This window comes from Lepidochelys kempii, chromosome 22, assembly GCF_965140265.1.
Source record: "Lepidochelys kempii isolate rLepKem1 chromosome 22, rLepKem1.hap2, whole genome shotgun sequence".
NCBI classification, from domain to species: domain Eukaryota; kingdom Metazoa; phylum Chordata; order Testudines; family Cheloniidae; genus Lepidochelys; species Lepidochelys kempii.
The window spans coordinates 6,330,499-6,343,540 of NC_133277.1; the positions used below are offsets into that span (position 1 = coordinate 6,330,499).

Here is a 13,042-nt window from a genome sequence, read left to right on the forward strand (position 1 = left end):
CTTGTACTAATGACCTGCTGCAGGTTTTGCTGTACTTCAACACCTACATGAAAATAATATACACTTATCTTGCCTCTCGGAGTCTCAGTTTACTCCTCTGGAAGACCCTGATTCAGGAAATCAAGGTGGGTATGTAAGTGCATGCCTATAGTTAAGCGTGTGCCTAAGCAATTTCCTCAAATGGGTGTAATGATTCTTTCTTTGCAGCCGAGGTCTGATGTTTGTTTAATGCTTGCAAAGGATTCAGTGAAAGGGTCTACAGAAGGGTAAAGAAATTATTATTAAGACATTCCAGGGTGTTGCCATATTTCCTTGTATCACAGGATACTTTGGGAGACATAAGACCACTCTACTATACAGATATCCAGGGAAGTCCCGGACGACTGGAAAAAGGCTAATGTAGTGCCAATCTTTAAAAAAGGGAAGAAGGAGGATCCTGGGAACTACAGGCCAGTCAGCCTCACCTCAGTCCCTGGAAAAATCATGGAGCAGGTCCTCAAGGAATCAATTCTGAAGCACTTAGAGGAGAGGAAAGTAATCAGGAACAGTCAGCATGGATTCACCAAGGGCAAGTCATGCCTGACTAATCTAATTGTCTTCTATGATGAGATAACTGGCTCTCTGGATGAGGGGAAAGCGGTGGACGTCTTGTTCCTTGACTTTAGCAAAGCTTTTGACACGGTCTCCAACAGTATTCTTGCCAGCAAGTTAAAGAAGTACGGGCTGGATGAATGGACTATAAGGTGGATAGAAAGTTGGCTAGATTGTCAGGCTCAACGGGTAGTGATCAATGGCTCCATGTCTAGCTGGCACCCGGTATCAAGTGGAGAGCCCCAAGGGTCGGTCCTCGGGTCGGTTTTGTTCAATATCTTCATAAATGATCTGGAGAATGGTGTGGATTGCACCCTCAGCAAGTTTGCAGATGACACTAAACTGGGAGGAGAGGTAGATACACTGGAGGGTAGGGATAGGATACAGAGGGACCTAGACACATGAGAGGATTGGGCCAAAAGAAATCTGATGAGGTTCAACAAGGACAAGTGCAGAGTCCTGCACTTAGGACGGAAGAATCCCATGCACCGCTATAGACTAGGGACCGAATGGCTAGGCAGCAGTTCTGCAGAAAAGGACCTAGGGGTTACAGTGGACGAGAAGCGGGATATGAGTCAACAGTATGCCCTTGTTGCCAAGAAGGCCAATGGCATTTTGGGATATATATGTAGGGGCATTGCCAGCAGATTGAGGGACGTGATCGTTCCCCTCTATTCGACATTGGTGAGGCCTCATCTGGAGTACTGTGTCCAGTTTTGGGCCCCACACTACAAGAAGGATATGGATAAATTGGAGAGAGTCCAGCGGAGGGCAACAAAAATTATTAGGGGACTGGAACACATGACTTATAAGGAGAGGCTGAGGGAACTGGGATTGTTTAGTCTGCGGAAGAGAAGAATGAGGGGGGGATCTGATAGCTGCTTTCAACTACCTGAAAAGGGGTTCCAAAGAGGATGGATCTAGACTGTACTCAGTGGTAGCTGATGACAGAACAAGGAGCAATGGTCTCAAGTTACAGTGGGGATATTAGGAAAAACTTTTTCACTAGGAGGGTGGTGAAACACTGGAATGCATTACATAGGGAGGTGGTGGAATCTCCTTCCTTAGATATTTTTAAGGTCAGGCTTGACAAAGCCCTGGCTGGGATGATGTAGTTGAGGATTGGTCCTGCTTTGAGCAGGGGGTTGGACTAGATGACCTCCTGAGGTCCCTTCCAACCCTGATATTCTAGGATTCAGTATTACAATGCCAGGATGTATGTTACTGCTATTATAAAAATGAACCATTAAAAAAAAATTGTGAGTAACAAGAACTCAATGTTTGTTGGCTACAATATTTACCACCACCAGACCACTACCACCAATGCCCAAGTCAAATCAGCCTTTTGGAAATGTTGCTTTATAATATATAATCATCCTACTTTACCTTGTCACAGTGTCATGTCTGGAACATAATCTGCCCCTTATGGGAAGTACTGCCTGCAGGTCAGTCCACGCTGCCTCATGGTCTGGCTCTTTAAGTGTTGTATAATCTGATTATAGATACAAAGATCTGGTAGATACTGGGAGAGAGGAAACCGTCCCGGGAGCAAGCAGGGTTTGGAAGGAAACCCTGGTATTGCTTCTTTAAAGGCCTGGGGCAAGGCTCCCCTCTCTCCCAACTGGGGATGAGTTGGGACAAGGGGACGAGCATAAATGCTGCCTCTTCCTTCACGCCGGGCAGATGCCTGCAGACACTGAAGGGAGTGAGAGAAGGCTCCTGCAGGGTCATAGAATCATAGAAGATATGGGTTGGAAGAGATCTCGGGAGGTCATCTAGTCCAACCCCCTGCTCCAAGCAGGACCAACCCCAACTCAGGTGTCCTGAGTCACCAGCCTGAGGACTAAGTGGGGCCAACTGCTTCGATTACCCAGCTGCAGGAGGTGAGCAGTAAGGAGAAGACACAGGAATAGAAGTAAATTGCAACCCAGCTCCAGGAGAAGAGCTGGGGACTCCTGGTAAGGGAGAGGGACAAGAACTGCTTGAACTACCCAAGTTCCAAGAGGAGGGCTGGGCTCATGCCATAAAGACAGACATAATGACTGAGAAGATAACCCTGAGATGATTGGGAACAGAGGTTACAGGGCAGGCTCCAGAAAACCAGAAGCACCTTTTGTTTATTTGGGACTTTTTGTTATGGAATCTTTTGATGAGGTTTCATAATAAACAAGCCCCAAGGAGAATATTAAGTCAAGCATCAAGAGTGCCTGAAGGAGAGTTACAAGCTTCTTGAGAAGGGAAACTGAGGCAAGGAGTACATGCAGCACCACACTAATTCAGCAGGGGGAACCACAGGGCAGGCACAACCTACAAGAGATCTACAATATGGACCAAATTTCTAACAGAATTACGGACATCGATCTGCATAGCAAACCAACAGTGGGCGCAAGTCGGAGTTAGCAGCATGAGGACTCAGATTTTTCCCCTCTAGAGTTTTCTTTGTGCTAGATAGTGCTCAGCCCTGCATGCCTGCAAGATGGGAAAAAGAGGATACAAAGAGTCTCCCCAGTGACGGAAGGGCAAGGCACAGTTCTAGCCCTGGTACTACTGGCATGCAAGGATTGAGGGACTCTAATGCCAACAGCATTGCAAGAAAATGCAGAGCTAGGTGAGGGAATGGCCAAGGAGAGAGAGAGAGAGAGAGAGAGAGAGAGAGAGAGAGCGAGCGCGAGACACACACACACACACTTTGGTCACATACTTACAGGTAAAGTGCAGCCCTTCTACTCAGCAAAGCAGCACAACTGCTCTTAGTGTAGGAAACTTTTTGTTGCCAGGACTAAACTCAGATACAATTTTGTCTAAGCTGTTATTGCAATTGATCCTGCAGATAGAGGTGGCCGGCTGGCTAAGAAATGTCGCCACTGGTGATGCATCCAGTGGGCTCTTTCACAACGCCTGTCTCACAAGTGACGTCTCTCTCCAGCAAGATGGTTGCCTTCAGCACTGGGTTCCCAAAACAACAAACAGAAGCTAGAATTCAATTTTTCCTTTAAAGACTTGAGTTTGCAAACCTGTGCTAAGTCCACATAAACGTGCTTTGCTCTCTAACATACGAGCATTTTATTTTACTCTGAAAACTTCTACATTGCAAAATTATGCACAAAGAAAAACACTCTCAACTAATAGTCTGTTTCACTATCCTGACCAATCTAAGGCAGATCTATGGGTCTTTGGGGGAATGCTATACATTCTTGAAATCCCCCAAAAGATTAGGATTTAAGTAAGCAAATTTTAACTGTGCTCAGTATGGAATACAGGTTAGAGGGGACATTTGAAAGGCCAAGGGTTCATGGTCTAGCTTTCAACAGAGAGCTTATCAAGAATGGCAAAATGTGCCACTGCATCTCAAAAGCAGCTAAGAGAAATGATTGTTTCCAGGGTTTTAGTTCCTGAGGACTGTGGGGATGGAGTGGAAGACTGAAAGAACAGAGGATGAAGAAAAGGAAGGAAGGAAGGAAAATACCACACTGCAGAGAATGAGGAGGGTGACACTTAATGAGGAGGAGACTGTGTCTGGGGAATAATCTTACAGTGAATGCCATGATTCATTAAGAACACGTGAACATAAATATAAGTCAAAATGTCATTAAAAACTCCACTTTACGTCATTCTATGTCTTAAAAGCAAACCCTAAGTGGTTGCCTTGTACCACAGGTAGAGGTGGGTTGCATCACAGACACTAGAGCATCTTTGCCATCTATCAGGAAAGATGCTGCTATAATGGAAGTACAGACATTTGGAGACTTTTTTTTTTTAAGTCATGGGTTCCATTTTACTGGAGTGGAATGAAAACCAGAATGATGAGTTCCCAAACATGTTCCTAAATCTGACCGGTGATTCAATCCAACCAAATTTGTATTCTTTCATATTTGCTTTTTCATAAACATCTGTGTGACTAGTTTTCTTCTCATGAATGACAAGGGGGAAAGGTTTATTATGTGGAAGGGACATGGATATTTGTGTGTGAATGCATATATACCAGCTGGAAGGCTCCCCTTGGACAAACATATGCAATTACTCAGTGTGAATGTAAAAATTCAATGTGAAATCTGATAGTTTGCAATGAATAATCCAGTCAGCTTGGTCTTTGGCTACTCTGCTCTGCTTACCCTGCCTGGTTATACCCAGGCCTAGAAAGTGGTTCTTATCAAGACTCCATTTGCTAGATGGGGGCTTCTAAGCTCTAACACCATGACAATCTTCTCCACAACTGACCCATGGCAGCTCAGTCTGGAATTTATGTGACACTGTATTTAGGTATAATTCTGGCACTAATGAAACACGACATCCCTTGTCAAACATGAAAATTCATCTACAGTATAAGCTTTCAGGATGGAGACTAGGGAGTGGGAGGCATTAGCCACCTCAAGTGAAGTAATAAAAACTTGACACTTGCCTTACATATTCAGGGGGAGCATGGGGAATCAGCTCCCTCATTCCTGAAATTACTAACAACTGCCTGTGATCTTATTTCTGATCTTATCGTCATCTTGTGACTGTTGACTCTTCTGCCAGACATGATGTAACTTTGCAGATGTTATCTGCATGCAAATGCACACACGGTGAATCTGGACTTTCCCTTTAAAAATTTCCAGACATGGTGCAAAGTAGCTGATCTTTTTGTGCACATGAATCGTGAGCTAGTTTCCTCCATATTCCTTAATGTGTCAGAGAAATGTTTAACACAGAAGCAGTGGTACAAGACATGCAGGAGCGATGCAATGCTCAGATGGAGCAGAGAGAAATTTAACACATCAGATAACTCTGCCTACGATTGATCATCATTCAAGTGCAATTGATTCATGCTACCCTTGAAATTTCATCTTATTCTGTTTTGCTTCCTCAACATCCCTATCTCACCCAGGTTCTCTTATCTCCAAGACAACTACATTTTAGAGTCTTTCCCATTTTATAATTCTTCTTCCTTCCCCCTCCTGATGTGTCCACGGGTCATTTCTGTAGCTTCTTAGCTCCATAATCTCTTTCCTTACTTACACAACACCTTCCTTTTCCCCAGAATCTTTAAACCAACTCCTCTGTATTCACTTTAGATTTCTCATTTTGTCCTGGTACAAATGACTAGCAGAAAGACAAGGAAAAATATTGTAATAAGAAAAAAACACAAGTTTTTCTTATATCCTAGAGAAAGAGAGAACAATCAAGGAAAACAAGATCAGTTCAGTAAAGACAGACAACATGTTTATGCAGTCAATATCTCAGAAAAGAGACAACTAAACAAGAGTGCAACCTTAGATACAGACATGCACAATAAAGAAAACCCCAGAAAGGGATCAGAACTTGATCGGCCAGGGGCTAAACAACAGGGCCTGATCCAATAAAGCATTTAAGTACATGCTTAACTTAAAGTACATGAGTAGTCTCACTGGGCTGGACTAGGTTCTTATTACTTAATACTCTATAGAAACAAGCCCAATATTTAGTCCCTATCCAGTGTGCGTTCACTGCAGTAGAATCACCCTCTGTAGAGTCAGCATAAAGACTCCTTCAAAAAACAAGCCTGTCTGTGGAACATGTAATGAGCTTAGCTATTTTAAAAATCAAAGCCATTGAGTCTATCACAGGAGAAGACTGAAGGTGGCTGGCCCCTTAGTTTAGTCACCATCCTTTTGACACTGGGATCAAAGACAGCTACCACCAGTGCTAATGGCAATTTGTTTAAAAATATTTCTGAGAAAACAAATGAGAAGAGATTTAAAGTGAAACCCAGTTTGCAAATCTTAGTCTGAAATAAACAATCAATCATTATGTATTTCACACAGTTCGTAAGATTAGAGAGACGTCTCTGAAAAAGTGTGAATGCCCCACAGGGAACAGAATCATAATCAACTGGCAAGAGCCAACGGATCTCTGCTGATTTATTTTAATAATTAAAGTGACTTGAACACAGATTAGCATTATTTTCACCACCGTTTTTAATTTGAAACGGGAAACTGAAAGTGTTTGCTTATCCATAAATACTGGAAAGGTTACATGGTTTAAACATAGCTTCTACAAGTGCCAGTTTTGCTTCGCTACACTCTTTTGTAGCATGTTACAACAATACTCTTCACCGATCGTAACACACCTCTAGGCCTACTATATCAACAGCAGGATAAGATTTTTTCCCCCCTCTCTTTTTCCTGTAGTGGGCAACAGTGTCAAAAAGCTGTGCTAAGTCAATAAACTGTTTTTTTTCCTACACTCATACCAATATGTCTTACACTTAAAAAGAAATATCCTTTTCTTTGTACAGCTATGGGATTTGTGACCATTTATTTCAGATGGTGTTTGATGGAAATGAAAGATCTCTATCAGCACATTGCAAAGAGATTAGACTAAACCCTGCTTGGTGCTACAGAAAACTGCATCCCTCAGTAAACCGCTTTCACGGCTGCGAGCAAGCTACTGAGCATGAGGAACAGCTGCTGCACGTGCCTGCATAATAATTCCACTGCTAGTGTCTAATTCACTGCTTCATGAAGAGCTCTGGGGTATGCTGAGGACAGAAGGTGCAATTAAAAATCCTAATTCTATCAACCTTAACTATAATGCCATATTTCTGCAGCTGTTGGGATCCGCTATATGGGTCTGTGAACTGATTGCATGTGCACACAGATGAAGCCATTCTCATGGGTTTACTCAGCAATGTATCTTTTTACTTGTGTGCTACATAAGAATCCATATGATTTATTCTGATTTTGGCAAGGGTGGGGGTAGAGAGAGGCGTGCAAGGGAGCCCTGAGCTGTAAACATATGTACCTGACGCCTTTCATAACCAATACTCTTTGCATATGGTCAGAGAGAGAGAGAGAGAGAGAGAGAGAGAGAGTGTGTGTGTGTGGTGTGTGTGTGTAAAAAGGTGGTAGATTCCGGACCTTTCATGGGGATGCAGTGCTTATCTGCTGAGTCAGCTTGATGTCAGATGTTTGAACTCTGTGTACAGCTAATGGGAACTTTTGCTGATTCTCTCTGAGATTAGTTGAGGTATGTCCTGTTCATTCCTATGAGAGGGTTTAGACTAGTCTCTCTCTCAGGGCCAGTGTGAATTAGAAAGGCCTTGCAGGGAAAACCCAATGAACTGCCCAGCTTGGGAAGAAATCTTAGGCTGGTGTTTATGGTTTTGTTGTTATTTAAATTAACAATAAAGGCAAACCTCAGGAAGCGGGTAAGTTTTGACCCTATTCAGTGTGTTCTTGCTTCTGTTCAGAGCAAAGGGGGAACTGCACCAGTTTACAATGTGAAACAACTGCAGGATGGAGGACTCACCTGTTTAAAATGAAGCTTTCAGGATGAAACTCAAAGGAAGGTAGCACAAAGAGATGGAAAGTAAGTTCTCTTCCCCTTCGAAGCCTCTATACACTATAGTCTTAATTTCATATTCTGCAAGTCCACACTGGAGTGTTGTGCCAGCATTTGGAAAGCAAGGGCTGGAGTTCTGCTGTAAGATTGGAATTTTCAAGGGAGTCTAAGGCCTGTTTTACACCAAAATGGTAGATCAACCTAGCGATGTCACTCAGGAGCATGAAAAACTCACAGCCCTGAGAGCTGTGGTTAAGCCAACCTAAGCCCCGGTATAGACAGTGCTAGGTCAGTGGAAGTATTATTCTATTGATCTAGCTACTGCCTCTCGGAGAGGTGGATGTATGATAGCGATGGAAGAACTTCTTCCATCTCAGTAGTGAGCATCTACACAACAGCACTGCAGCTGTAGTGTTTCTCACGTAGACATACCCTGAGAGTGTTAGTCACCCAACTCCCATTCAGTTTCAATAGGGTCTGGATGCCTAACTCCCGGCGAGTTTGAAAATTCAGCCTAAATCTCTCCTACAAACTGAGAGGCTCTACTGTCAACAAAGAGAGAGTAACTATGCACACAATTCTCAAAGTCACATAGACCAGAAAATTCAGCCATCAGGCCCCATCCACTTGCCTGGAAACAACTGATCCTCAAAGTAACAAAACAATAAGCACTACTTCTGTAGCATGTTTCATCAACTTTACAAAGGCAGACAAGCCTAAATCATTACCTCCGTTACAGACACAGAAACCTGGGCACAGATTGGTTGAGTGACTTGCCCACGGTCACACAGAGTTGGGGCTAGGACCCACGTCTCCTGACTCCCAGTCCCATGCTTTATCCACTGGAACACTCTGAATCCTGTAGGACACCCTGCATTGCTTTGCCGAGTCTAGATTTAATTGGTCCAAATAATAGGAAAATACAAGACAACATGTGAGGACTCAATCCTTCAAAGCCTTGGAAACAAGCAGGGAGAACTGGAGGTCCTGGTGATGTCAAGGAACTATGACGTGATCGGAATAACAGAGACTTGGTGGGATAACTCATATGACTGGAGTACTGTCATGGATGGTTATAAACTGTTCAGGAAGGACAGGCAGGGCAGAAAAGGTGGGGGAGTAGCACTGTATGTAAGGGAGCAGTATGACTGCTCAGAGCTCCGGTACGAAACTGCAGAAAAACCTGAGTGTCTCTGGATTAAGTTGAGAAGTGTGTGCAACAAGAGTGATGTAGCGGTGGGAGTCTGCTATAGACCACCGGACCAGGGGGATGAGGTGGATGAGGCTTTCTTCCGGCAGCTCACGGAAGCTACTAGATCGCATGCCCTGATTCTCATGGGTGACTTTAATTTTCCTGATATCTGCTGGGAGAGCAATACAGCGGTGCATAGACAATCCAGGAAGTTTTTGGAAAGCGTAGGGGACAATTTCCTGGCGCAAGTGCTAGAGGAGCCAACTAGGGGGGGTGCTTTTCTTGACCTGCTGCTCACAAACCGGGTAGAATTAGTGGGGGAAGCAAAAGTGGATGGGAATCTGGGAGGCAGTGACCATGAGTTGGTTGAGTTCAGGATCCTGACGCAGGGAACAAAGGTAAGCAGCAGGATACGGACCCTGGACTTCAGGAAAGCAGACTTCGACTCCCTCAGGGAACGGATGGCCAGGATCCCCTGGGGGACTAACTTGAAGGGGAAAGGAGTCCAGGAGAGCTGGCTGTATTTCAAGGAATCCCTGTTGAGGTTACAGGGACAAACCATCCCGATGAGTCGAAAGAATAGTAAATATGGCAGGCGACCAACTTGGCTTAATGGTGAAATCCTAGCGGATCTTAAACATAAAAAAGAAGCTTACAAGAAGTGGAAGGTTGGACATATGACCAGGGAAGAGTATAAAAATATTGCTCGGGCATGTAGGAATGTTATCAGGAGGGCCAAATCGCACCTGGAGCTGCAGCTAGCCAGAGATGTCAAGAGTAACAAGAAGGGTTTCTTCAGGTATGTTGGCAACAAGAAGGAAGCCAAGGAATGTGTGGGCCCCTTACTGAATGAGGGAGGCAACCTAGTGACAGAGGATGTGGAAAAAGCTAACGTACTCAATGCTTTTTTTGCCTCTGTTTTCACTAACAAGGTCAGCTCCCAGACTGCTGCGCTGGGCATCACAAAATGCGGAAGAGATGGCCAGCCCTCTGTGGAGATAGAGGCGGTTAGGGACTATTTAGAAAAGCTGGACGTGCACAAGTCCATGGGGCCGGACGAGTTGCATCCGAGAGTGCTGAAGGAATTGGCGGCTGTGATTGCAGAGCCACTGGCCATTATCTTTGAAAACTCGTGGCGAACCGGGGAAGTCCCGGATGACTGGAAAAAGGCTAATGTAGTGCCAATCTTTAAAAAAGGGAAGAAGGAAGATCCTGGGAACTACAGGCCAGTCAGCCTCACCTCAGTCCCTGGAAAAATCATGGAGCAGGTCCTCAAAGAATCAATCCTGAAGCACTTGCATGAGAGGAAAGTGATCAGGAACAGCCAGCATGGATTCACCAAGGGAAGGTCATGCCTGACTAATCTAATCGCCTTTTATGATGAGATTACTGGTTCTGTGGATGAAGGGAAAGCAGTGGATGTATTGTTTCTTGACTTTAGCAAAGCTTTTGACACGGTCTCCCATAGTATTCTTGTCAGCAAGTTAAGGAAGTATGGGCTGGATGAATGCACTATAAGGTGGGTAGAAAGCTGGCTAAATTGTCGGGCTCAACGGGTAGTGATCAATGGCTCCATGTCTAGTTGGCAGCCGGTATCAAGTGGAGTGCCCCAAGGGTCGGTCCTGGGGCCGGTTTTATTCAATATCTTCATAAATGATCTGGAGGATGGTGTGGATTGCACTCTCAGCAAATTTGCGGATGATACTAAACTGGGAGGAGTGGTAGATACGCTGGAGGGGAGGGATAGGATACAGAAGGACCTAGACCAATTGGAAGATTGGGCCAAAAGGAATCTGATGAGGTTCAATAAGGATAAGTGCAGGGTCCTGCACTTAGGACGGAAGAACCCAATGCACAGCTACAGACTAGGGACCGAATGGCTAGGCAGCAGTTCTGCAGAAAAGGACCTAGGGGTGACAGTGGACGAGAAGCTGGATATGAGTCAGCAGTGTGCCCTTGTTGCCAAGAAGGCCAATGGCATTTTGGGATGTATAAGTAGGGGCATAGCGAGCAGATCGAGGGACGTGATCGTTCCCCTCTATTCGACATTGGTGAGGCCTCATCTGGAGTATTGTGTCCAGTTTTGGGCCCCACACTTCAAGAAGGATGTGGATAAATTGGAGAGAGTCCAGCGAAGGGCAACAAAAATGATTAGGGGACTGGAACACATGAGTTATGAGGAGAGGCTGAGGGAGCTGGGATTGTTTAGCCTGCAGAAGAGAAGAATGAGGGGGGATTTGATAGCTGCTTTCAACTACCTGAAAGGGGGTTCCAAAGAGGATGGCTCTAGACTGTTCTCAATGGTAGCAGATGACAGAACGAGGAGTAATGGTCTCGAGTTGCAGTGGGGGAGGTTTAGATTGGATATTAGGAAAAACTTTTTCACTAAGAGGGTGGTGAAACACTGGAATGCGTTACCTAGGGAGGTGGTAGAATCTCCTTCCTTAGAGGTTTTTAAGGTCAGGCTTGACAAAGCCCTGGCTGGGATGATTTAACTGGGAATTGGTCCTGCTTTGAGCAGGGGGTTGGACTAGATGACCTTCTGGGGTCCCTTCCAACCCTGATATTCTATGATTCTATGATTCTATGATTCTGGTGCTGGCAGTGTATTTCCAGTTGTCTTTGAAAGGGTGCAATGTAGGCTCCTCACCAATGACAGACCCGCTCTGCCAGACAGCGTGGAGAGATGATGGAGTCATGGTTCCATCCTTATCTTGGACCCTTTCGAGAAGGTGGCACCACTACTCCTATGCAACAATACCTCTGTTCCCAGCCCCTGCTCACTTTGGGGAAGTCACATTACACCTTACTTTCCCCACTCAGGGATTCTGTGTAGCCCTATCAAAAGTCATGGGCATTAGCAATACCAGCAGCATTGGCAGTTCTGTGTAAATCCTACAGGCACCAAAGACTAGATTCTCAAACCTCCATTCATGTCACTCTCTCTGAGCGAATTCCTGGTGCATACCTGAAATCCATGTTTGCCCCTCCACCACGTGGTCAGCTCCTTTGGTGGCATGTCAATAACGGACACAATGTCTCCCACCTGGAAAAGAATTGCAACATAAATACCACCCCCAATGTAGCTGGAGACGGAGACAGGGTACTGTTAGAGCGAATGCACATTCTTCTCCACTGCATCAAATCCTAAAGCCATCCTCTGCTTTGAGGTATCTGCCCTTGTATAAGCTACCGCTGAAGTATGAGACTTAATGCATTGTAAATCCTACAAGATGCACCTTTTTAATGTACTCATAAGGAGTTGTTTAAGAGTAGCCAATGGATGCAGGCATGTTCTGATTAAGCGGTGCAGTGTGCCCTGAGGTAAATAAGCCCCGAAGCATGAAACCCCTTGGGAAATGTTCTCACACAGCTGAACTCGTTTTTCCCCTTGTACAATATGTGTTTGCATCTCTGACTGCTGCCATCCCCTCACCCTCACAAAGTTAAGAACTGCACTCAGTTCTCCTGACCTGACAAAGACGCTCGCCTCTGAATCCGGAAGCTAACAAAGCAGTAAGGCAGCGTGACGTTACTGCAGCAGGATGGGAAGAGACCAAAGGGGACAGGGTGGCCAAGGAGGCTTTCTGAAGCTTCCCTCATTCCTTTGGGACCCATTCCCGAAAAGAACACACACAAAACCAGATAAATGGTTTGCACTGTTGCTTCAATGGCTGAAAATGACATTGGCAGAACTCATTCTAGATGCTTATACTAGTTTGGTGGGAGGGTGACTTGTGTACTGCAGCATGCAATACTTTTTCTGAAATTGAGTAAATTCTTCACCGGATACTATAATAAATGATAACATAGCTCCCATATAGTGTTTTTCATCACTAGATCTCAAAATGCTTCACAAAGAGATAAGCATCATTACTCCTATTTTTCAGGTGGGGAAACTGAGGCACAGAGCAGTGACGTGACTTGCCCAAGGTCACCCAGTAGCTTAATGGCAGA

At 44.8% G+C, this 13,042-nt stretch overlaps 1 protein-coding gene across 9 annotated transcripts in view; it reads right to left on the minus strand.

Annotated features, from left to right (window-relative positions):
* ARHGAP32 (Rho GTPase activating protein 32) overlaps nucleotides 1–13,042 on the minus strand; it is a 414,799-nt gene that overhangs the window by 98,854 nt on the left and 302,903 nt on the right. For all 9 annotated transcript variants that reach the window (XM_073320998.1, XM_073320995.1, XM_073320999.1 and 6 more), the window contains one exon: nucleotides 12,054–12,131. In XM_073320998.1, coding sequence (XP_073177099.1) covers nucleotides 12,054–12,131 — 78 coding nt within the window. The remainder of the gene's footprint in view (nucleotides 1–12,053; nucleotides 12,132–13,042) is intronic.